The 24164-nt window shown below is 47.8% G+C and overlaps 1 protein-coding gene across 10 annotated transcripts in view; it reads left to right on the plus strand.

Annotated features, from left to right (window-relative positions):
- The window catches only part of Dapk2 (death-associated protein kinase 2), a 119007-nt gene that overhangs the window by 67631 nt on the left and 27212 nt on the right, over nt 1-24164 (plus strand). For 4 of the 10 annotated variants that reach the window (NM_001395735.1, XM_087561147.1, XM_087561140.1 and 1 more), the window contains 1 exon segment: nt 10371-10509. The exons of 4 other annotated variants lie outside the window; for them this stretch is intronic. In NM_001395735.1, the coding sequence (NP_001382664.1) occupies nt 10371-10509 (139 nt within the window). 10 annotated transcript variants of the gene reach the window in all.

Consider the following 24164-nt stretch of genomic DNA (forward strand, 5'->3'; position numbering starts at 1 on the left):
TTTGTCTCAGTACTTCTTGATTTTGTGACTGTGGGCCAGTCACCTGCCTCCAGATTGAGTGGACCACCTGACATTCGAGATGTCTCTGTACCTTGGCAAGATATAACTAGTTAATTTAGAGAATTTGCTTCCTCTCGCATTTGATTCTTGCTTTATCGACCTCTGTGTTTAACTATATAGAATTGCCAATGCTCCCCCCTTCTCTAGGGCCCAATGTCCTCGTGTCTCATTTGTGGACTCTGTGCAAAATGAACTAGTTACTGTGTGTCTCCCTGACCCAGAGAGGACTCTGATAAAGGCCTTCCTCTCCTTCCCTAGGGATGATCAGTCATGTGTGCACTCCTCCTGGCATGCTCTAAGGCTAAGGGTCATTAGTTAGCATCCTGATTCCCAGCAGACAGTGACAAGCCCATCTTCCTGGGAAGTCCAGAGTCACCTCTTTAAATGGCTATTATCATCCCCCTCCCTCACCAAAAAACCCTCAACCAACCAACCAACCAAACAAACAAAACCCCCAAACTCACAAGGAAAGGTATTTATAACCCTCCAGCCCAAACACAGCTACTTGTGTTTCTCTGTGGTTCCTCGCCATCTTCATTACTTCGTATATAATTTTACAATTTCCTGTTCCACTTTTTCTCCAACTAACAAAATTCCACGTATAGCCCTTTTTCCATTTAAATAACCATATCATCTTTCATTAAATTATACATCAGTGTTTCTCTGTTGCTGGACATTGGCTTACAATTTTCCAGCTCTTATCTTTTCCAGACTTTACTGATAAAACTCCTTCTTCCCAATGGTCTGCCCCTTTTCTTTTGAATCAGTTATTCCAGCTGAATCTCCAGGAGTGGAGGATTAAGTTAAAGGTGGGCAGGTACAGGTTCTTGGTGACTTTGCTTCCAAAGGATGCAGGGACAGCACAGTGTTTCTGTTTGCCTTCAGCCTCGGCATCTGTGGGACATCTGTTTTAAAACACGTGTCTTTCTTTATTCATCTTTATAGTTGCAAATCAGTATCTTGTATTTTTAATTGACATTTCTTAAACTTCTGGGAAAATGATCCATTTCCCCCTGTTTGTGGAACCCTAGAATTTGGGGTCTGAGATGCTTCTGCTTTGTCTCCAGTTCTTCGGGCAGGGCTCATGACCAGCCTGTACTTATATGCTGTCATCTTGTGAGTGCAGGTGCACCATGGGTAACATCAGTCCCCACACAGGTGCTCCCAGGACTTGCTCTGCTTGTTGAGCTCTAGCTGTCCACATTTTCTGTCTCCTTTAATTCCTGGTTGCCTCATTGTGCTTGGGATGTCTGGCTGAGGAATACTAAGGGTTTATGAAATTAAAAAAAAAACAAGTTTGTAAAGACCACTCTCAGACCATGCTTGCTGGGCTCTAAGAAGGACTTTCCAGGGAAGGAGGACTTCTTGGGGAATAGGAGGACTTCTCAGGGGAGGACTTCTCAGAGGACTTCTTGGGGGGGGTAAGAAGACTTCCCACGAGAGGAGGACTTCTGCGGGGTTGGAGAGGAGGACTTCCAATGGGAGAAGGACTTCCTGGGGAGGATCCTAAGGGAAGAATTCAGAAGGTTTTTCTTGGACTTGGTGGTTCTTGTTGAACTCATCAGAAGTTCTTGGCATTTGGGTCCTCTCTGGGCAGCAGGTTTGCCCAGTGGTTAGACATAAGTGTTAGTGCCCACTCATTCATTTTCAGAATTTACCTGTTTATTTGTAGGTATTTTTTGCATTTCACTGATGTAGTCCAGGCTGCTCTAGACTGCGTGACACTCCCAGCTCAGCCTATGGGATGACAGATGTATAAGTTTATAGATGTGTGTCACCACATGTATATAATGTGTGCATGCACATGTATGTGTTCAGTATATGCACATGTGTGTGTGGAGGCCAGAGGAAGACATCCAGTGTCCTGTAATACTATTCTCTGTCTTGTTTCCTTGAGATGGGGTCCCTCCCTGAATCTGGAGCTGGACCAGCAATCAGTAGACCCCACTGGTTCTTCCCTTCCTGTCTCCCTCAGTGCTAGGCTTACTGGTGTACATGGCAACACACAGCTTTTCACATGGGTGCTGAGGATTTGAACTCGGGTTTACAGAGCAATTGCTCTTACCCACTGCGCTATCTCCCCGGCCCCTCACTTGCAGTTTTGGTGGGTGAATTGACTCTGGTCCCAGTGTCTTTAGCAGCTGTTGTCTGGATTGGTGCTTCCTTTAGTTTCTGCTGAAGAGGCCAGTACCAGAAGACATACCATGCCCGGACTCCTGTTCCTTTCAGCTGTCTTTATCCCATTTCTGGCCTTCTTAGGAGCACCTGTTTCTGGTCATGGTGATTGAAGGGAGGATTAGGAAAAACTTTGCTCTCTGTGTCAGTTGATTTCCATACAGCTCTAAGACTGTATTCGAAATCTCAATAGCTGAGCTCATGTCATGTGTGGAGAATGCCCCTTTGTAGCTCTAAATGCCCTGGGGGCCTCCTGGACTCCAGGTTTGTAGCCAGTGCTACCCTGGCAGGGGCTCCTAGGTGATGCTGATGTTTCTGAGACCCAGCAGCTGTGGCAATACTATTGGTCCATCCTTGCCTGTGCCAGTCATTTATATACACACTACCAGAAGAACTCTGGAAAGCACTTCACCAGGCATACCAACCTGCAAGGGAGAAGGAGTTGCCCCTGAGAGTTCTATTACAGAGAGAAGAGACTAGACTCTTACTTAGCCTTTGCTGGAGGGGTTTGGTTTGAGCTGTGAGCAGAAGGAAGCCTGGGAGGAGATGGAAAATGACCCAGGACAAAGGTCTCAGAACTGAGAGGCTGAACTGAGAGGCTTGCAGAGACAGCACTGCCTTTGAGTTCTACGCTCGGCCCAATGCTTCTGTTTTATTTGTTTTGTTTTTATTTTATGTGTGTGGCTAAAAATCTACCACATGCATGCAGTGCCCGCAGAGGCTGGAAGAAGGCTTCAGATCTCTGGGAACTGGAGGCATAGAGAGTTGTGAGTGGCCATGGGAAGCCAGGGAGGCAAGCTCACATCCTTGGAAAGAACAGCCAGCCAGGTTTTATTTTTTTTAAAAATGTCAAGCCATCTCTCCAGCTCCCATTGATGATTTAGTTTACTTCCATTTAAAAATGTTTTTGTTTGTTTGTTTGTTTTGTTTTCAGTCAGGGTGTCTTGTAGCCTGGGCAGCTCTTGAACTGTCCTTGTAGACAAGGTTGGCCACGATCTACTTAACTTCCTATCTCTACCTGCCGAGTCCTGGAAGTACAGATGTGTGCCACCACACTAAGTTTACGAAACACAGGATCAAACCTACGCTTCCTGCATGCCAGGCGAGCATCGCGCTCCCTGAGTCACCGAACTTGTATTGAGTGGCTTTCGCATACAACGTATTTCCGAAGCAAACTAGTCTATGTGGAGTGAGACATGGTGTAGCCTGATATGACGGCGTCTGTCTGTCTGCACAGGTGTGTCAGGGACAGTGTCTGGGTGGCTTTGGGGTGTCCTCATTTCCAGACACTTAGGCCGCATGATGTGGATGAGGGCAGGAAGAAAGGAGCACAGGGTGGATTGCACTCAGGTGACGTGGCTTGGTCACTCATTAGCTGTGTGTGTTGGGGCGCTCAGTCGCTCATTAGCTTGTGTTGGGGATGGAGGGGGGGAGCCACTTGCCCTCCTTGGTCCTCAGTTTCATCCTAAATGGGGAGAGAGAAGAAACCTGCATTCCTCCAGATGTATGTGAGGGTCAAGTGAGAGAATATTCAGGAAGGCATATTGTAGGAATGGTGAACTTAAATTAGATAATTAAATTATCTGAACGTCCCCAGCACTGCACCCCTGCAGTGACACTGTACCTAGTGTTCACTTCAAGGCTTATCAAGGCCTCCCAGTGCTGAGTCATCCTTGTGTCAGGATTCCTTCCAGCCTGAAGGTGGCCAGGAGAAGTCTCACTCTTGTTTCAAGAAGAAAAGCTTTTACACAGACCATCCTGAGGTTAAGGTCGTGGAAGGACCAGACTTCCATCCTAACTCTTCCTGGGACAGACTCAAGGTATCCCTTGCACTAACTGTGGGGTTCCAGGACCTGCCTTAAGTCAGGGTGGGGACAGGATGCTGGATGATGTCACCATGAGACACAGAAAATGCTGTGGTAGACTGATCGCTAGCATTTGTTCAGTTGCTACGGGTCACACCCAGCTCACTCCGAGCTGAGAGGTCCTGCAGCATGGACAGCGAGTGAACAAAAGAAATAAAAGGAAAGGAAAGGACATGGCTGCTCCTGGGTATGGAGGAAAATGTTTATTCTAGATATGCGGGAGAGCATAGTCAGAGCAGACACATCTGGGAGAGTCCAGAATGGTCAGGTTCCTGGACCATGCGAGGAGAGGGAGAGGGGAACCAAGTACAGCAGCCAGGAGGCCAAAGGTACAGAGAGGCGGGGAACCAAAATGTCTGGATTATATAGGGAAGAGCCTCTGGAGGAAAGGCAACCAGCCCTTGGGCAGGAACATTCAGGGCAGAAGGTGTGGTATACCAGCCACACCTTTTAACAGGTAGGGACTGAGGAAAGCCGGGAGAACCTGGAGGCCAGGTCCATTTTGATATGTTAAAGAGGTATCTCAGCTGTCTGTCCCAGTTTGAGATGTAACAGACAGGAGGTTTGCTCTGGTGTGCACCCGTGTCCTCCCTCCCCGAGAGGAACATAAGCACTAGCCTTGTTGCTGAGATTAAATATGTCCTGGGGGTTGGGGATTTAGCTCAGTGGTAGAGCGCTTGCCTAGCAAGCCCAAGGCCCTGGGTTCGGTCCCCAGCTCCGAAAAAAAGAAAAGAAAAAAAAGTATGTCCTGACAAAGACAACTTGAGGAAGGAGGGGCTTACTTTGACTCACCCTGCGAGGGTGCCATCCATCACAGCAGGAAAGGCTTCTGGCCACATGGCACCCACAGTCACAAACCAGAGATGACGATTGCTAATGCATAGCTCACATTCTCTCTTTATTCAGTCCAATAAAATTGAATATTGACCAAATATAATTCGAAATTTTCTAGTGGCCATGTTAAATAGGTGAAAAGTAATAGGTGACCGGATGTTAATGATAATTTTATTGACTCCAACACATACTATTTTTTTAAAGATTTATTTATTTATTATATATAAGTACACTGTAGCTGTCTTCAGACACACCAGAAGAGGGCATCAGATCTCATTACAGACAACCGTGTGGTTGGTGGGATTTGAACTCGGGACCTCTGGAAGAGCAGTCAGTGCTCTCAATCACTGGGCCATCTCTCCAGTCCACATACTGACTTTATTATATAGGCAATATGAGGTTATTAATGAGCATTATACACACACACACACACATGTATATTCTAAGTCTGTGTAACTAATGTCAGTTTGACACTCAGCACATACCTGCTTATGGGATTGCCATGGTTAAAGTGAGCAGCAGTTCTATTTAAACAGTAAACTTGTGCTTAATGAAGTAATTCATTAGTTTTTGTATTTAAAATTAGGTTAAATTTAAAAATTCAGTTCCTTTGTCCCATTGGCCATGTTTCAAGTGCTCAGTAACCACACATGTTTACTGGCTAAATATTGTCGAACAGACTAGACAGAGAGGGCTTCAGCAAACAGAGGTGTTTGCACACAGGCCAGGACATTCATGTGCACCATTATGGAGGTGCAGAAAATGTTGGAAAGGGGGAGATCCTGTCTAGAGATTATTTTATGAAGATTTGTGTGTAAGTTAGGGACCATGCTTAGATGATCCTGAGTCCATGAAGAGGCCATTTTTTATAAAACTAAGGAGAGGAAGCTCTAGGGGCCATCTTGCCCAATCTGCTATTTTTCAGGTGTGAAAACCACAGCTTTCCTAGAGCAGGGAAATGAGTCACCACGTCACAGGCAGTCGGGTCTAGCATTTGTTCCTCTTTGTGGTCTGTCTCAGTCCATTCTGACTATGGCACCCCCCCCCCCCAAAATTCATGTCAGCTCCTCATGTAAAATAGATCCATTGAACCCTAAGAGGCTTGAAAAGTTAACTGATTTCAGCTTCAGAGTTTAACACATTGACAAGCAGGGCCTGGCAGCTCCCAAGCCTTTATTCCCAGCGCTTGGGAGGCAGAAGCAGGCAAAGTTCTGTGAGTTTGAAACCAGCCTGGTCTACAGAGCAAGTCCTAGGCCAGCCAGAGCTACAAACGAAGACCCTGTCTTAAGAAACAAAACACACGGAAGCCAGCGTCTTAGGGAGCACAGCCAGGCCCGTTATGAGTCAGAGTCAAGGGGATCCATTCTGAGCAAACTACGCTTCAGGTAAATGGGAGCAACCAACAAGCACTGTGGTTTTAAAGTCCCATGTGTGGTAGGAGTAGTGTAGCCCTTTCTATTCCAAAGGAGCAAACTGGGAAAGAAGAAGTGAGTGACAGGTCTTGAGTCAGTCTTAGGCTGACTTTGGGCTCAATATTTTGCCCTTCAGGCCCTCCAGGGCACAGATCCTGCATAACAGCTTTGGGTAACCTTGCCCTCTTGTCTTTGCTCTGAGTAGTCCACACCTTACAGGTTGGAGTGGTCTGGCTGCGGCTCTTCCAGACAAGAATGGATGTACACCTGGCGGTCCACTGGTCTGGCGTCTTCAGGCAACCTGATTGCCTGCTGCAGGGGGCGCTCTGTGCATTGGCTTCCATCCCCACACAGTTCTCTTTCCAGGGGCCACCAAGCTCTGAGGCATCCTTTGAAATCCAGGTGGGAGTAGCCACACCCACACTGCTTTGCTTGGCACAGAGCAGTCACTTCGGGAACCAGTGGAGCCACACCTGGGGTGACTGATGTGGTGCTGGAGTTCAGGAAGCAAAGGCCTCCACATGAATCAGCGCTGGGCAGTGGGGGGCTCTTCCCTTGATAGGTTCTGTCCTCCAGGCCCTCAGTGTGGCCCTGAATCAGCGCTGGGCAGTGGGGGTGGGGGCTTTTCTTTTGATAGCATTCTGTTCCTCAGGATGGTCCTGAACCACTGCTGGGCAGTGCGGGGCTCTTCCTTTGATAGGGTTCTGTCCTCCAGGCTTCAACGTGGTCCTGTGACAGGAGTGGAGCTCTTTCCCTACTATGAAGTCTGAGATGACTTGAAACCTTTATCTCATTGTCTTGGACAATAGGCCCTTTATACAGTTGACTAATCTCCATTGTTTGGATGAATAATATCTTGCCTTCCTTGGACTAGCTGATCCTTGTAAATCTCCTTATCAGGCAGAGCTCAGCCCCACCTGTGTTCTCTCAGCCACAGAGGTTCTCATGGTTTTCTTCCCAGCAGGAATAGGCTGAAAAGCCTGAAAACGTTTACATATTCTTTATTTTGTAGAATAAATAAATATTTTATTTTAAAATATTCCTCTTTGGGCCAGTGAAATTGCTTGGTGAGTAAAAGTGCCTGGAGACCTGAGTTTGATCTCTGGAACCCATATGGTGGAAGGAGAGAACCGACTCCTGCAAGTTGTCTGTACAGGTACACACACACACACACACACACACACACACACACACACACACACATACACAGAGAGAGAGACAGAGAGAGAGAGAAACAGACAGACAGACAGACACACACACAGACAGAGACAGAGAGAGACACACACAGAGAGAGACACACAGAGAGGGAGACAGACAGACAGACAGACAGACACACACACACACACATCTATATTTTTACTGGGTCAAGAGGAACAGACTCCTTCACCAGCGTTGTGCTTAGACATTTTCTGAGCCAGATACCCAGTCTCATCACTCACAAGTTTGACCTTTTGTAAGATACTAGCACATGAGCAAAATTCAGCAACATTTCTCTGCTATTTTGTTACAAGAATGGTAATAAAATACTTCACTGACTGATGCTATGTTCCTCGGTTCTATCTGCAAACCTCACCAGAATGTCAGGTTGCCATCTGTATTTCTACCCGAATTCTATTCAGAGCCACTTAGATACTTTCCGGGTGTTGAGACTCCCTTCCCTAGAACCGTTCTCTGTGGCTCACTTTTGACATCGAAACCTAATCCCAGCATGCATTTCACAACTCATCTGCCCCATCAGCGCCTTACCTACTTCTGAAGCCACGCCCATGGTTCTAGCTTTCTGTTTGTTGGGTTTTTTTGGTCACAGCATCACCCCACTCAATACAAACATCCTATGTTGGGTTCTTCAAGCAGCTATAGAACAAAATACCACAAACCGATATTTATTTCTTACACTCTCAAGGCTGGGAAACTTAAGATCAAGGCATCAGGAGACTTGTCTTGGGGGAACTTGCTTCAGAGATAGTTGTCTTCCTTATAATGGGAAGGTTTCTGTTTGGAGTTCGCCAGAACACAGAGGCAGATTGTCTTTTTTGGGTAAGAAACTTATTAGAGGAATTATTAGAGCCATAGATAAACATAAAAATAGATATTGCAAGAGTTTTAAAGAGAGTTTAGACCCATAAGGGCTAAGTAATCTCTTTTGTAGGTTTCAGAGGGGATAGAGTGGTCCCATGCTATGTGATTGACGAGCAGCCCATAGTACATGCTTGGAATCTGGCTGTCTCTGATTCTCTGGTGGTAGGGGAAGGGGAAAGAGTTGGCCCTTTAGTTAATATGTGTATTTATCATACTTGGTGTGCCGCCTGAAGCTCCTGGTTGCTTAAGGTGCTTATAAAGCTTCCCTTGGGGAGGCGAGGATTCTAGCTCATAGCCAGCCATGACAGGCACCTGCTATTTCTTTTACAGCAGCTGTGAAGGTAGAGACAGGGAGAGGCTGAGTGGCTGGTAGCCCAAGCATACCGGTTATGACATCAGCAATAGCAAGTTCTTTATTTCATCCCAACTTACTTTGGTTTCACTTTGGTTTTTGTCCTGTTTGAGTTTGGGTCTTAACTTTTTAATCTCAGGATGGCCTGGAAGTGGCTGGATGGACTGGGCTGGCCTCGAATTTGTGACAATCCTTTTGCTTTTGTCCCACAAGTGCTTGAGACTATGCTTGTGTAATTTTAATTTTATACACACCATACTTCATACAGTTATTTGTGAGTTACAGAAGAGCTACGCAAAGCTAAAGAAGCCAAGTGTATGCGTAGGTGTATATAGGATCCTTCTGTGTAGCTCTGTCTTGGAACTCGCTAAGATGTCCATCTCCTAATTTCTGGGTTTAAAAGCATGTACCACCAAGCCTGGATTGACGCCTCAGTTGGCAAAGTGCTCACTGCATAAGCAGGAAGACGGAGGTCCAGGTCCCTAGCTCTCACTCTGAAGCTGTGCATCTCTGATTTCTGCACTAGGGAAAAGGGGACAGGAAGAGCTTGCAGGCATCCAGTTTAACTGAATCCAGAGTTCTAGGTTCAGTGAGAGATCTTGTCTTAAAACATAAGGCACAGAGCACTAGAGACAGACTTTGACATTGATCTCTTGCTTCTACATGCATGTGTGCACAAATGAATACACACGCAGAGGGTCAGTACAACTGCAGAATTCTTCCTGGGACCAGATATTGGGTCTGGAGAGCTTCCAAGTGGGCAGTACCAAGAATAGGGAAAATCATTCTTAGTTGGGTCCAGGACAGTTAGGAATTTGCCACCTAGTGATCTACATGGCAAACACATATTGGAGGGTGTCCATGACAGCGATGGACTGGTGTGTCTCCCTGTAGTCTGTGGTTTCTCCTTTCATGAATCGTGTGTGAGAGGATTGTTGTTATTCATTGGTCTGGTGGCTGCGATGAATTCTCAGGAGATAATTTTTTATTAATGTAAATAATTCACTTATCATTCTTTGCCTTCTGGAAGTAGGGGACAGATGGTACTTGTTCATTTGTACAAGCAAGATAGCAAGTCAGGGACTGGGGATATGACTTAACAGCTAATGGTGCTTGCTGCCCCAAGCCTGAAACCTGAGTTCAATCCCTGAAACAAACCTGATTGGAAGGAGAGAATGAACTCCAGGAAGTTGTCTTCTGACTTCTGCCTGTGTGCCATGGGCATGTGTGCCCCTTGTCATCAACTGACTAACCAGCAGGATGCCAGGTCATTGTACCTTAGCGTCCATACTGCTGTTCTACCCGAAATGTAATTCTCAATGGGGCACAGCTTCCTCTTTACAGAAAAAGGGTAATATTCACGATAGCAAGGGACCTGACCTTTCTGGGAACACCCTAGGAGTGACTTTTTACTCAGAGCTCCAACAGAAGGAATATAGTACTAGGTACCGGTTAGACTAAGCTCCAGACAGGGCAAGGGAGATCCTACTTTCCAGACAAGCTGAGAGTCGGGTGTAGGACCTGCACGCAGGAGCCAGGCCTCACGACGTACAAAATTAACTGGGCCTGGCCCTCCCCACCGGTGTCTTCCAGAGTTTCCGGAGGAGAACTGTTCGATTTCTTGGCCCAGAAGGAGTCGTTAAGTGAGGAGGAAGCCACCAGCTTCATTAAGCAGATCCTGGATGGGGTGAATTACCTTCATACAAAGAAAATTGCTCACTTTGATCTCAAGGTCAGTAAAGGGAGTAAAGGGCACGGGTGTTTAGGAAGAAGGGACCTTGTCCCCTTGTCATAGATAAGAAGGGTCTGGTGCCCATAGGCCCACTCTGAGCACCTTTAACCCCAAACCCAACCCCAGGGCAGGGATTGGCCTGTTGCCTGTCACCACCTCAGTTTCACTATGATCACTCTCAGGCCTTGTGCACACAGGGCTGGCTACAAGAAGCTCTTTAAACACTTTATCTCTTCCACGGAGTAGGTGAGGCATACTTTAAAAAGTTTTTTAAAAAAGCAACAACAAGAAACTTGAAGCAAAACTCATTTCCCAAGAGGAAACTAAGAGCTAAGTCGCAAGGCGGCAGAACTAGCAGGATTTGCAGGATTGCTGAGGTCGGCTGATACCCTAGACCCAGCACACCATGGCCTTCTGTGTCTCCTCACTGGAGATGCTAGACCTTGGAGCCCAAGGACCATTGGCTGCCTGCTCCTCCCTCACCCCAAACTGGAGCCGCAAGGCTGCTTCCAGGGCCCACTGATCATTTGTGGTAACTGGTGTTCAGGGTTGAGAAAGTTCATCGTGACCGTGTTTAACTGCATGTATAGCTGTGGTCAAGGCAGAAGGATTGGCTCTCTTAGTAGCTGAAGACTCTCTTAGGCTCGGAGACTGGGGGGGTGGGGGTTGCAGAGCTGACTCACTGAGGTCCCTTCACCTCACGAGTAGATTCCTGTTTGTAGGAGGATGCCCACACACCATTTCTTGCATTTGCTTCTTTATTTTGCTTTTGAGTCATGATCCTATGTACCTCAGACTGACCTCAAACTTGTTGGCCTTGAATTCTTGATTCTCCTGCCTCTGCTTCCCACAGGCGGGGCTCACAGGTGTGCACTGCCACACCAGGGTGGCTGTCCAGTCTTCTCTGCAGAAACTCCCGTGCTGGGTTGTGTACTGTGCTGAGCATTCTTTCTAGGCTTAGCTCTTCTCTCTCTCTCTCTCTCTCTCTCTCTCTCTCTCTCTCTCTCTCTCTCTCTTCCTTCCTTCCTTCCTTCCTTCCTCCCCCCCCCCTCTCTTTTTGTTTGTATTTGGAGACAGGGTTTCTTTGTGCAGCTCTGAATGTCCTGGAACTCCCTCTGTAGACCAGGTTGGCCCCAAACTCTCTGCCTTCAGAGTGCTGGGGATTAAAGGTGTGCCCCTCCACCCACGTGGCTAGTTTCATTTTTCTAAAGAGATTTGTGCAGGAGACAGAAAAGAAACATCAGCCATTCTAAGAGTCATGTCAGAGGGGAGCACTAGAGAGTGGGGGTGGGGAGCTGCTTGGAAAAGCTGGCATTTGATTTTTCTAAAGAATTGACAGGGGTTTGCAGAGGGAGAGGACCATCTGAGGAAGGAAGACTTATATACTGTGTATAGAATCGCAGTAACCACACAAGCATTCAATGAAGTATAGAGAAAGGATAGGTGTACATGACTGGAGAAGAGACTGGAAGCAATTGAGAGCCGCTAAGGCTAAGCCAAGGAGGCCCTTTACCCTGAGAGAAAAGGGGCCAGCTTGATCCCTCTGTCTGGGAAGATGGATGGTAAGGAGACAGCCGGGCATCTGGGAGCCCAGCCAAAAGTAGTAATCTAGGTAAGGGACGGTAAGGGACAGAGGTCAAACTCAGAATTGCTTAGGGGCTTAGTTTCATGTGACGGAAAGGAGGAGTAACATCTACAATGACTCCATATTTTGTTTGAGGGACTGATCCAGAGAAAACATGACATGCCCACAGTCTCACAGCACCCACACCAAAAGTGTGGGCTCAGTTCCCATGCGTGAATCCCTGTCCTAGCTCTTATTCCAGCATGGTCCCCTTCCTGATGCCAGTTATCACAGGCCTTTTTAATGATTTCTACTGAAGACAGCTTACAGAGTCCTCTCAAGCGTCACAAAATAAAAGTTGGGGGTCCCAGTGGAGGGTGGGCCTGGCCAAGCTTTTGGACAGTGGGATAGTGATACGCCAGGTAGGTAATAGTCTAACTGTGTCTCCTCTGTGTCTCTGTGTCTCCTTCCTAATAACACTGAGGCAATTAACTTATTTTCCTGGGTCTTTACTGGCTGCTGGAGACTGCCTCCTTTTGTCTTTTCTCTAGTGGCTGATAGAAATGGAAGGGTTTGCCCTGATGAAGGGGCCTGGATGGAGTCAGCCGTGTTGGGCTTTATGCTTGATTCTGTCCTATCCCTGAAGACACCTGAACCTTGGTTTTTCAGCCCTGTTGTAGCTACCACCACCTACCTGGCAGAGTTGACGTTAGAGGGAAGCAGCGCTCAGTGGCGCATACAGAGTACGTGTTGTGTGCTGTTATTGTTACCTCCCTTCCCAGAAGAGTGGAAAAGAAAACACAACTCTTATTACAGTGTTTTGGGCTCTGGTAGACTAGGAAAACAAACTCCAGTATGCAGAGCTGAGACTTGCTGTGTGGTAGGGTGGCTGATGGGGCTATTTCTAACTCTCAGACGCATTCTGGCCATTTTCCACGACCCAGAGATAGTTTGAGTACAAGTAGATACAAGTAGGGCAATGATGCTGCTAAGCCCATCCACGGCCTCTGGGTATATAGACGCTGAGCTTTCTGAGCCTCCCTTCCATGGGTTTCATGGCCTAGGTGCAGACAGGCAACTCTGGGAAATGTTGAGCAGCAGGACCACAAATGGCTTTTCCTTATGGCTAGGAGACATCTACCTGGGTATACTTAATTTATTTTAGAATTTCTCCTCTGAGTCGGGATGTATCCTATCCTCTCTGTACCAACCAAATCTAGCCCAAGAACTCTGAAATAGAAGAAAGTGGTCCCCAGGACAGATGGCATATTAAAGCAAAAATAATAAATCACAAGAAATGATTAAAATTATATGTAATCCGGAAGCTCAAAATTTCGAGGAGGCTTTTGGTTTTTATGGACACTAGCAAGAGGGTAAATTCCAGAGCAAGGAATCCCCCAAAACCCAAGCTTCTGAGTTCCTTTGTGAGCAGAATCCCCTCAGTGCTGACCTATGGTCATGGTGTGATAGGGACTGCTGGGCCAGCTTTCACAAGAGTGGTCGTGGTAAGGCTTTAACGACACAGTACACTCTAGAATCCAGCTTACACCCTCTTCTTCCTCATTTGATCCTCATGGCAGCAGAAGATGATGTCATATTTTTACAAACCAGATACTTGGGATTCAGAGAGATTAAGTAACACGCTCAAGATCACACAAGTATCAGGTGACAACTCAGCACTTGTTATTCATGCTGCTAATCCAAGTCTGGGCTGGGCTATACATTTTGTTTTGGTTTTCTTGCCATATAACCAAAGATGACTGTGGACACCTGATCCTCCTGCTTATGCCTCCGGAGTGATAAGCATGTGCCTGGTTTCTAGCCCCTTGCTTTTCTTTTCTTTTCTTTTCTTTTCTTTTCTTTTCTTTTCTTTTCTTTTCTCTTTCTTTCTCTCTTTCTTTTCTTCTTTGGGCCAATATGTTCTCCATTGTTTTGGTTGAGCAAACTAAACCAAAAAATGCTGTCCTGTCTTTGGCTACTTTGTGGGTTCTTCTTTCGTCCACTCTTCTTTACCCCTTTTCTCTCATCCTTTCAACCCCCTAACACTAGATAGGGGAGAAAAAAGGGTGGAGGGGGAAGGTATCAACATTATCATTAGATACTTCCTTCTGATTAGAGGCTTCGAGTTCCTTGGGGCAAACTTGTCAGGATATCTAATTCTTCTTCTTCTTCTTCTTCTTCTTCTTCTTCTTCTTCTTCTTCTTCTTCTTCTTCTTCTTCTTCTTCTTCTTCTCCCCCCCTCCTCCTCCTTCTTCTTCTCCCCCCCTCCTCCTCCCCCCTCTCTCCTCCTCCTCCTTCTCTTCCTCCCCCCTCTCTCCTCCTCCTTCTCTTCCTCCTCCTTCTCCTCCTCCTTCTCCTCCTCCTCCTTCTCTTCCTCTTCCTCCTCTTCCTTCTCCTCTTCCTCCTCCTCCTCCTTCTTTCTCCTCTTCTTCCTCCTCCTCCTCCTCCTCCTCCTCCTCCTCCTCCTCCTCCTCTCTTCTTCTTCTTCTTCTTCTTCTTCTTCTTCTTCTTCTTCTTCTTCTTCTTCTTCTTCTTCTTCTTCTTCTTCTTTCTTTTTTGCACACAATTACTTAACAATGACAGACTATGATGAACAACAACCAACAACCCACACTGCTTCTTGGGGTCCTCAGAAAAGTCCCCAGAATTCCAAACATCAGTGATCACAGATCTGTCTGCAGCTGACAAAATCACACCCCTGCTAGAGCACCAGGCAAATCATAGTCAGCTGCTGGGGACCATCTGAAGTAGCCCCATATCTCACACCTGGGATTAATATGAAAGCACATTCTTAGAATATTTCTGTGTTTTACAAAGAAACCAAAATTCTTGCTACACTGTCCCCTCTCCTTCTGTGAGCATTTCCTTTCCTAATATTTCCTGGCATTTCATGTTAGGGGCCTCTGAGGTGTCTGGCTGCCCCCAGCTGTGTGCTTCCTTCTCTACCTGAGCCGAACTTCTCCTGACTGAAGTAGTGTTCAATGGTTTCTTTGAAGTTTCATCGCAGCACACCAGGAGCCCTAACAAAGCAATAGATCTCAATAGGAAAGGAGTTTTTTTTGTTTTTTTGTTTTTTTTGTTTTTTGATAAATAGCCCTGTTAAACGCTCACAGAATTCTTATCAAGTTGATAATCCCCTCCCAAGAACCAGTTACTTCCTGGTTCTCTGAGATGCAGTGTGCAAAGGTACTTGTGAGCAAGACAGTGCTAATTCATTGCTATCTATGGTGGCCGCAGTGGTGAGTAACAATGGCGGTTGGCATCCGTGGAACACTTACTATCTGAAGGCGAAAGGTAAAATAAAAAGGGCTGTGGCAGACCATACGACTGAAATATGAAGCTTACGGGGGGACACGTGCATGAGTTCCCAGGTTTGAGGGAGATGGTGGCACCCTGAGGGGTCTGTATGAAGGCTCTCTCCTCTGAGTGTATCACTTGTGCTGCTCATGCAGCAGTGCTGAGGTAGAAGCGCTGAGGTTACGCCGTAGAAAAGACGTCATACGAGGCTCCTGGGACATCACTGTGCCCCCTTAACTACCACAAAGGGTGCAGGGTGTGGTGGTGCATGGCCTTTAATCCCAGCATTTAGGAGGCAGAGGCAGACAGATCTCTGAGTTCAAGGCCAGCCTGGTCTACAGAGCAAGTTTCAGGATAGCCAGGACTACATGGAGAAACCCTGTCATGAAGAAAACCTAAAACAAAACAAAACAAAACGACCTAACCAAGCAATATTCATGTTCCCATTTGACAGATGGATCGCCAGGACTCAGAGAAAGAAGTGATCTGCTAGGGTCCCACAGTTAGCACAGGCTAGAAACAGACACAGACTCATGTCTTTCTGATGCCAGTCGGCCTTGGCAACGAATGCTGAGCACTGTGGTTCTTCACAGCTCTTGCTTTACAACACCAACTGTGAGCCCACCCCTGGAGCTGGCCTTAATTAATTTTAATTCCAGGGGATTCTAAGAAGCAACTGGTCCTGTGATCATTGGAGACCCCAAACCATCATGGAACTCAGAATATTAGTATCCAGGTCAGAGTCCTCATAGCTTAGACAGGGGTAGTAGTAGCTCCCTAGATCGGATGAGGAACATATACGAACGGACAAGAGCCTGTCGCAAGGATTGTTGGACGTGCGGCACAGACTGTGAAGCCTGTGTGCTTGCTGGTTGATCCCCCCCTGAGACCAGCAGTCCTAGCACAGCCCTGACTGTGAAGTTTTACAGTCAGGTATGGTGGCACACCAGTTAGCCAGAGGACTACCAGCATGGTCTGCATCGAAGATTCTAGGCTCTGGCCAAAACTACCCAGTGAGACCTTCTCTAAAAAACACACAACTAACAAAGAGTGCGTCTTCACTTCTCTTCCCAGCAGAGCAGAGAAAGAACAGGCCATGATTTCCTATCCTGTTTTTCCCTACAGGGGCAAGAGGTCAGAGCCACACAGTGGTCCCTCTGCTGGTGACTGGGTAGAGGCTGTGGTTTGACAAGTCTAAGGGCAGCTGAGTTGGGCCCTTCCCTAAGCCACAGCTGTGGTTCTTCTGGGAAAAGCAGGGAGCTGGGCTGGCATACTGACTGAGGTGCAGAGCCATGGTGAAATGCCTACTGTGGGCAGGCTGGGTGACCCCAAAAATGCCTACTGTGGGCAGGCTGGGTGATTCCAAGGACATGGCTGCATCAATCAGAGGCATCTGAGTAGGAATCACATGGGATGTAGGCTCAGCTCAAGTCCCTACTCTTTTTGGCTGAGACACCTTCGAGAATGCTTGACTAAGAGCTTGCCTTGGTTTCATCTGTGTGGCCTGAATCCTGACAGGACCGGCCTCACACAGTAGAGATCAAAAGAGATGAGGACCTTATAAAATGTTAAGTGCTACAAGCTTTTCTGTACATTCTACACGACTTGTTAGCTAGATGCTGTGAGGAACGTAGGAAAGGGGTATTATTATTATTTTTTTATTAATACAGTAGGGAAAGCAAGACTCATTTCCAGAAATCCAAACATATCAGCTCATCCCTGTCATTCCGAGTGCTCAGCAGGCTGAGGCTGGATCACCGCGTGTTCTAGGCTAGCCTGTGCTAAAAACAAAACCAAATAACAAGAGAAGACTTACTCCCAGAATGCTTGGGTGCAGTGGCCTTATAGGTGGAGATAGTTCTCGGAGATGCCGGGGAAGGAGAAAGGCTGGGCTGCACATGCAGCTGGTAGCTCCTGGGAGAGACAGGATTTGGGAGGTGCCTGAAAGGACTGCAGATGACCAGATCCTCTTTCTGAGAGGGAGAGACTCAACAGCATAGTCAGTGTTGAGGCTGATGTGTGTGATCCTTTTCGTATGCTATGTTTGATCTTCCTGGTAAGCATCTAGGGCAGTTGGTCATGACTCCTTGACCCTTTCACAGGGGTCACCTAAGACCATCAGAAAACACAGATATTTACATTACGATTCACAATGGTAGCAACATTGCAATTATGAACTAGCAACAAAAACCATTCCATGGCTGGGGGGGGGGGTGTCACCACAACACGAGGAACTGCCTTAAAGGGCTGCAGCATTAGGAAGCTTGAGGGCCATTGCTCTAGGGGGAGCTTTTATTGTTATCCCTTATTTGCAGGCGGGAGAAGTTAGGAGCTTGCCCACTGTCAGACGGCTATTCATAGCAGCATGGAGGATGAGCCCAGGGTCCAGGGCCTGTGCTGTTAACCATTATGCATACCAGGTTTCCCCGTGAAAACAGGATGTGTGAGAAGCACGTGTGGGACTGTGTTGGTTTGCTCCTTTGCTTGCTTGTAACCAGTCGTTGAACAGTCAGCACAAGGCTGGATGCTCTGGGGTGCTTAGAGATAACAGTAAGAGGCAGGGACCCTGACTTCCTCCTGGGGTGATGTGGGCAGGGCACATAAGGGAGTGATTATCACACTGGTGGTGTTCTGCTGGAGGCTGTGTAGTGATGACAGAGGCCCTGAGGTAGGAAGCATTAGTGTGTTGGAGGGATGGGCCACAGACATTCCTGTGTGGGTGTTGAGTTTGTGCAGTGAGGCAGGAGAGGAACTGTGAGGATGGGGTTATCTGGCAGAATAAACTGCTGGTTGGGGCGGTGGTGGTGGAGGTAGTGGAGGGGAAGTAGGTACTGAGCTGGCAGTAGGGGCTGCCGAGGGGCCAGGACGTCTGTGAATGGCAGACATAGTGGGGCACTGGGCACTGGCTACACTGGAGGCTTGTGGGTCAGGGTTGTTTATGATCAATCTGTTTTGCTCTCTCAGGTTGCCCAGAGGTACCTGACCAATCTGGGTTAGGGCTTGGATTGCCCATGAAGTTTTCTTGTCCTCATAGCACAAGCCCATCTGGGCCTTGGACTCACCTAGCAGCAGGCAGGCCACATGAGACACTTGTGGCTCAGTACACTTGAGCTCTGCCTCTTCTGCAGTTTCTCGACTTCTCTAGGCTTCCCCTAAAACATGACTGACTGACCTCTGAGATCCCTCGTGGCCCCAGCACTGTGAGACTGAAGAATAAAACAGTATGGGGAAGGGAAACAGGAAGTGGGAGCGTGGGAAAGATGATTCGTGCAAGGGCATGTTCTCCATGATCTCAGGTGTCAAGGACCACTCCCAGAGAGGACTCTGAGCTACTATGGACAGCTTAGCCAGTGTGCTACAGCCTCTCTTGGGGTCCATACTCCCTTTCATGCATGAACCATCTCTCTGATTCCTCAGAACAGTGTACAACCTACCAGGCATGTCCCCACTTTATAGGTAGGAGGGAGAGGCCCCAAGAAGCCCAATGACTTTGCCCATCTCATATTTTCAGTGGCAGAGCTGAGAGGCAAACTCAGACCTTCCTGCTGCCAAGCCCTTGTCTTTTGCCCTTGAGCACATTGTCCTGAGGTTGCGTTCCTCATATTCCAACTCTTGGACATGCTGTGCTGGTCCCATGGAACCAGTTGGTACCACAGCAGGCACCTCTAACAAACATGTTGGCTTTTCTCAGAGTGCCTGCCTGACTGGCAGGCCAAGTGAGGCATGTTTGTTTTGACAGGTGGGGCAATTCCACCCCACCCCATCCCCCGGTGGCAGCTTTCTGTCCTGGGTTAAAGAATGCAGTGCCTCCCCCAGCCATGCTTTGCAGGTGATGTCAGCTGCGTGGGCTAAGTACCTGGCTGCAGTGAGTACCACTGGACGAGGCCGACGGGCAAGGAGGATGGATAGGATTGTGCTCCCAGAGGGCAGTCTGGCTGGGGCCCAGCCTCTTGTGGCTACCTAGTCTTCCTTCCGACCTGAGGCAGAGGCACAGGATCCTTTCCATGTCTAGCCTTGGGGCTCAGAGAGGCAGACGTTTGTCCAGCCAGAATTATGTGTCACATCAAAACTGCTAAAGGAACTTTGGATGACATCTGCTGAGTGGTGAACCGGAGCCAGAGAAAGGAAGTGGTCTGTTTATTAGCTCTACACCTTTGCGCACAGACCTGAAACTTTTTCCCGGCCACAGATAAGAGCTTTGGCTCTTTATCTCTTCAGGAGGGTGGAATGAGAGACCACAACCTGGGGAACTGCCAGCTTGCTGGGTCTCGGGCTACCTTTCAGCCCTATGAACGGCTCTCGGGTCAGGAGGGATCTCTGACACTCCTGGTGGTGGCGTATAACCAACCAGGCAGAGAAGGAGGAAACCCTCGCTGGAGATCTTTCACTGCATTTACATGAATGTTAATGTGTAGCAGGCAAGATAGCAGAGGCGACACCAGGAACCTTGACTGGAACTGAATTACCTGGGGAAAAGGCCATCCACCTAGGCAAGCATCATTATGGATGAGAGACAGCCTACAGTTGGGACTATCAGTAAGCACGGTTGGCTCTGGAGGACTGGAGCCTTGAAAATAAGGGAGTGGCAGGAACATGGTCATGAGGCATGGCTTGGAAATACGTGGAGAAGAATAGCAGAGGTTTTCAGGCGAGAAGAGAAGCTACAGCTGGGGACAGTGTTTACTCTAGGGATGTAGACCTGGGGAGACTGCTCGTGCTCCAGTAGATGGTCCACCCCGTGCACGAGCACTAAATGGATTCAATAGAGACAGGTGGGGGTGGGGGAAGAATTTGACTAAAACAATATATGCATGTATCAATACGAAATAAAATAGTGAAAAAGTATAGAGCTTTATCCAGGGTGATCCGAGGTGTCTGAGATGGTGGGGAATGAAAAGCAGGTCCAGATGTGAGACCCACTGCAAGGCTGGGAAGGTAACTGGGGTTGTGGCTGGAGCTGGTCCAGGGATCTGAGTGCCTCAGTCCTCAGAATGAGCTTTTTGATGGTCACTGGGACTTCTGGGATATTTAACAAGACTGCTTGAGGGGGTAAGATTAGGTGCTGGACTGCCAGGGAAACTCTCCTCCCATCATGAGCTGGTGGGCCCGGAGCAAGTCTTTTCGTTCCCTGGGCCTCAGTTTCCTGCATCTGTGAAATGGTAACAGTGGGAGCACCTACCTCTCAGGGAGGCTGCCAGGATCGCATGGAGCATGGGAATGAATCTCTGGTCCCTGGAGATGGTCAGGCTGTTACTGGAGGCTGGAATGGTAGAAGGAAGCCTTATGAAAACTGCAGATAAGGGGAACCATGTTCTCTGGCTAGCCTAGAATCCCCTTAGTGACCTGGAAGTAGCAATATCATTTGGTGGCAGGGAGCCCATGGCCTGTCTGCACCCAGTCAGAGTATAGAGGGCCAACTAAAAATTCAAGTAGCCTACTGGTGATGGTGGGGACAAGTAGCCCAGTCCGCATCCTTGGCAGAGTATTCCTGCGGCCACAAGGCCATCTCCCCGGCTGAGTGCCTTGGGCCACACTTCTTTAGATATAACCAACTTGGGTCCTCCCCTCCTAAAACTCCCCATTTTCTGTTTTTGTTTTTAAGATTCATTTATTATTTATAAGTACTGTAGCTACCTTCAGATACACCAGAAGAGGGCATCAGATCTCGTTACGAATGGTTGTGAGCCACCATGTGGTTGCTGGGATTTGAACTCAGGACCTCTGGAAGAGCAGTCAGTGCTCTTAACCACTGAGCCTCCTCTCCAGCCCCCATAACCTCATTTTCTATTTTTATTTATGTATATGCCCATGTGTATAATGGCACATATATGCAAGTGTCTTTGGAAGCCTGAGGAGGGCGTCTGATCCCTGGGAGCTGTAGTCACAGGGTATTGTGACCACCTTGATGTGGACTCTCAGATTTCAACTCCAGTCCTCCGGATGCTCTTAAGCTGTCTGAGCACTCTTCCCCACTGTTCAGTTTTCTTGTCTGAGATAAGAGCAGCTAGCTTAAGAGTTCGACAAGGCCTGAACGCTAGGCTAGGGGCATGGTTTGGAGTATGCTCATTTACATGAAAGCATCCACAGAAGAGAAGCCATCCTGTGGCGGCAGGCAGATGCTGCCTGCTCCAGACACTAAGCTGCATAGGTTCCCCAGCTCAGGGATAGGGATCATTAATTTAGAGGGTGGGGACAAGAGCTTTGGGTATGACAGATAGATGCTTAAATCTCTGGGTTCCTTGGCTGATGTCTTGGCTTCTTTGTCAGCAAGAAAGGAATGATAACACCCTCTGTTCAGGCAGTTGAGTGAGGTGTAAACTTAGACCACGAATTTGGTTGGTGCCAGGTCCTGCATATTTCATTGGCTTAATAAATGGTACTTGACTTCTCTCGGGGAACACCTACTGAGCTTGGTGGCTGTCAGGCTCTATCTTAAGCTCTGGGGAGAGGATAGAACAAATCACTTAGGGAGCTTGAAGCCCATTGGAGGGAGATTGATAAGTAAGCAGAGGAACTTGAGCTCTGGACCAGAGGAAGTGCTATAATGAGGAAGGGCAGGGTGTTTGGAGCTGGGAAGGGAGGGGCCATCAGGAAAGACCTTTTGGAGGAGATTGGCTATCTTGGCTGAAATGTGAATGGGCAGCACCAGCTTTGGGGAGGGGGCAGGGTAGGGGAAATGCTCTAAGCAGCTGGAAAATGGGTCTCTGGTAAGAAAATGTAGTCTGCCATCCCTCCAAGCCAGTGGAGAGGCCATTTCCACCTGTGAGCTACAGACGTGAGTAGATAAAAGGCTGTCTCTTCTCTCAGGGTGTCGCTTCCCTGGAGATGTCAGCCTCAGTTCTTTGATGTTGGGTCTCTGCTGTTCTGTAATCCTGACCATCCAGGGGTGGGGGTGTCCGTCTCTGTGGCTCGTGGCTTCCATTGCATTCATTGTTTTGAGTTGGGTTCTGAGCCGAGGTGGTCAAGATAGGGTAGGGCCTGGTCTCAGGGCCTCGTTCCTAGAGAAGTTCCTAACAAGGTGGCCAATGATGTGGGTAGAGAAGAAGAGACGTGGCCTGGCAGGGAAGTAGTGAAAAGTGGGGAGGATGTATCTCGGTGCAGGGAATAGCAACAGTATTCCTGTGGCAGCCACCAGAGTGCTGGGCCAGGGACACTGGAATGGGGCCGCCTGCCCGGATCTTGTCTCCTGACCTCCTCTGCCCTCGCACTCCCTTCAGCAGAGGCTAAAAAATCTGATCTGCCTTGGGAAAGGACTTTGACACATTTTCAAAATAAAGCTGAGAGTAATCTCCAGGGGGCAAGAAAAATAAACAAGCCTTAAAAATGCAAAAGAAAACGTGTTGTTTAAACAAACCAATAAAGAAAAAGGAAAAAATCTGAGGGAGGGCCTCAGTTCCCCGGAGTAAAAGTCTCTGGCTGCATCAACCGGAGGTCTCAGAGATTTCATGGAAACAGAAACACCTGGTGTATTTGTTGGGTGGTAACCAGACCAGATTAAGTGTGAGTTTAGCTACAAGTTAGGGTCCAGTTCAGTGTGTCACAATGAAGGACCCACACAGCGCATGGGGTAGGAGGGCATTGCAAGGCCCCAGTTCTCCCTCTGGTCCAGAATAGCTTCATGCCAGAGAGTCCGGAAGGATAACAGAGGCTGCTGGACTGGAGATAGCGGCCAGATGTCCTAACAAAAAGATCTGAACAAGCAGAGGCCTAGGGGTGACCAAGGTCTCCTTACAACCAGGTAGGGCCTGGCTAGGGCTATTGGAAATGTCTTCTAGGGAGAGAGAGTTTGAGCAAGCCTTGTAAACCCAACCAGGAGTATGGTGGGAGTAGGTGGACCGGAAGTCCTCTGGGTGCCAACAGGGGTGTAAGCAAAGGCATAAGGTGGGAATTCTTCCTCAGTTCTTTGAGAATGGTGGCTTCTGATCCTCTCAAATGTGTTTGCTTGGTTAACAGCCTTCCTGGACTTTACTCCACATATGACACAATCCACCACTTGCTGTGTGTAAATGATAGATTTTATAACCAAAAGTACAACCATTCCCAGGGCAGTTTTAGAATTAATTTTAGGATATTTTTTATCGGCTCCTAAAGGAGCCACACATTTATTAGCAGTCCCTATATATTCCCCAGTCTTGGTGTTGTAAGACAGGGTTTCTCTATGCAGCCCTGGCTGTCCTAGAAGTCGATCTGTAGACCAGGCTGCCCTGGAATTCACAGAGATCCGCCTGCCTCTGCCTCCTGAGTGCTGCGATTAAAAGACATTTGGCACCACTGCTTGGCTCCCCAATTTTTTTTTAATTTATTACATTTTCATGTGTGTGTTTGCTCACATGAACATGCAACAGTGCACATCTGGAGGTCAGGGATGAGCTTGCTGCAGTTACACCTCTCCTTTCTACCATGCGGGTCCCAAGGATTGAACTCATACCATCAGGCTTGGCAGCAAATTACATCAGTGATTCTCAATCTGTGGGTCTCAACCCCTTGGGGGGGGTGTCACATATCAGATATCCTGTATATCAGATGTTTACTTTACGATTTGCAACAGTAGCAAAATTTGCAGTTATAAAGTAACAATGAAATAATTTTATGGTTGGTGTCACTACAGCAGGAGGAGCTGAATTAAAGGGTTGCAGCATTAGGAAGGTCGAGAACCACTGTTTTCCATGCTGGGCCACCTCACTGGCCCTATTCCCCAAGTCTTACTCAACTATTAATCTTCTTTCTGTCCATATGTATTTGCCTAGACTCTGTGTGTGTTTCGTACAAACAGAATCCTGTATTATGTACGCTT

Source organism: Rattus norvegicus, chromosome 8 (genome assembly GCF_021556685.1).
Source record: "Rattus norvegicus strain SHRSP/BbbUtx chromosome 8, alternate assembly SHRSP_T2T, whole genome shotgun sequence".
NCBI classification, from domain to species: Eukaryota; Metazoa; Chordata; class Mammalia; order Rodentia; family Muridae; genus Rattus; species Rattus norvegicus.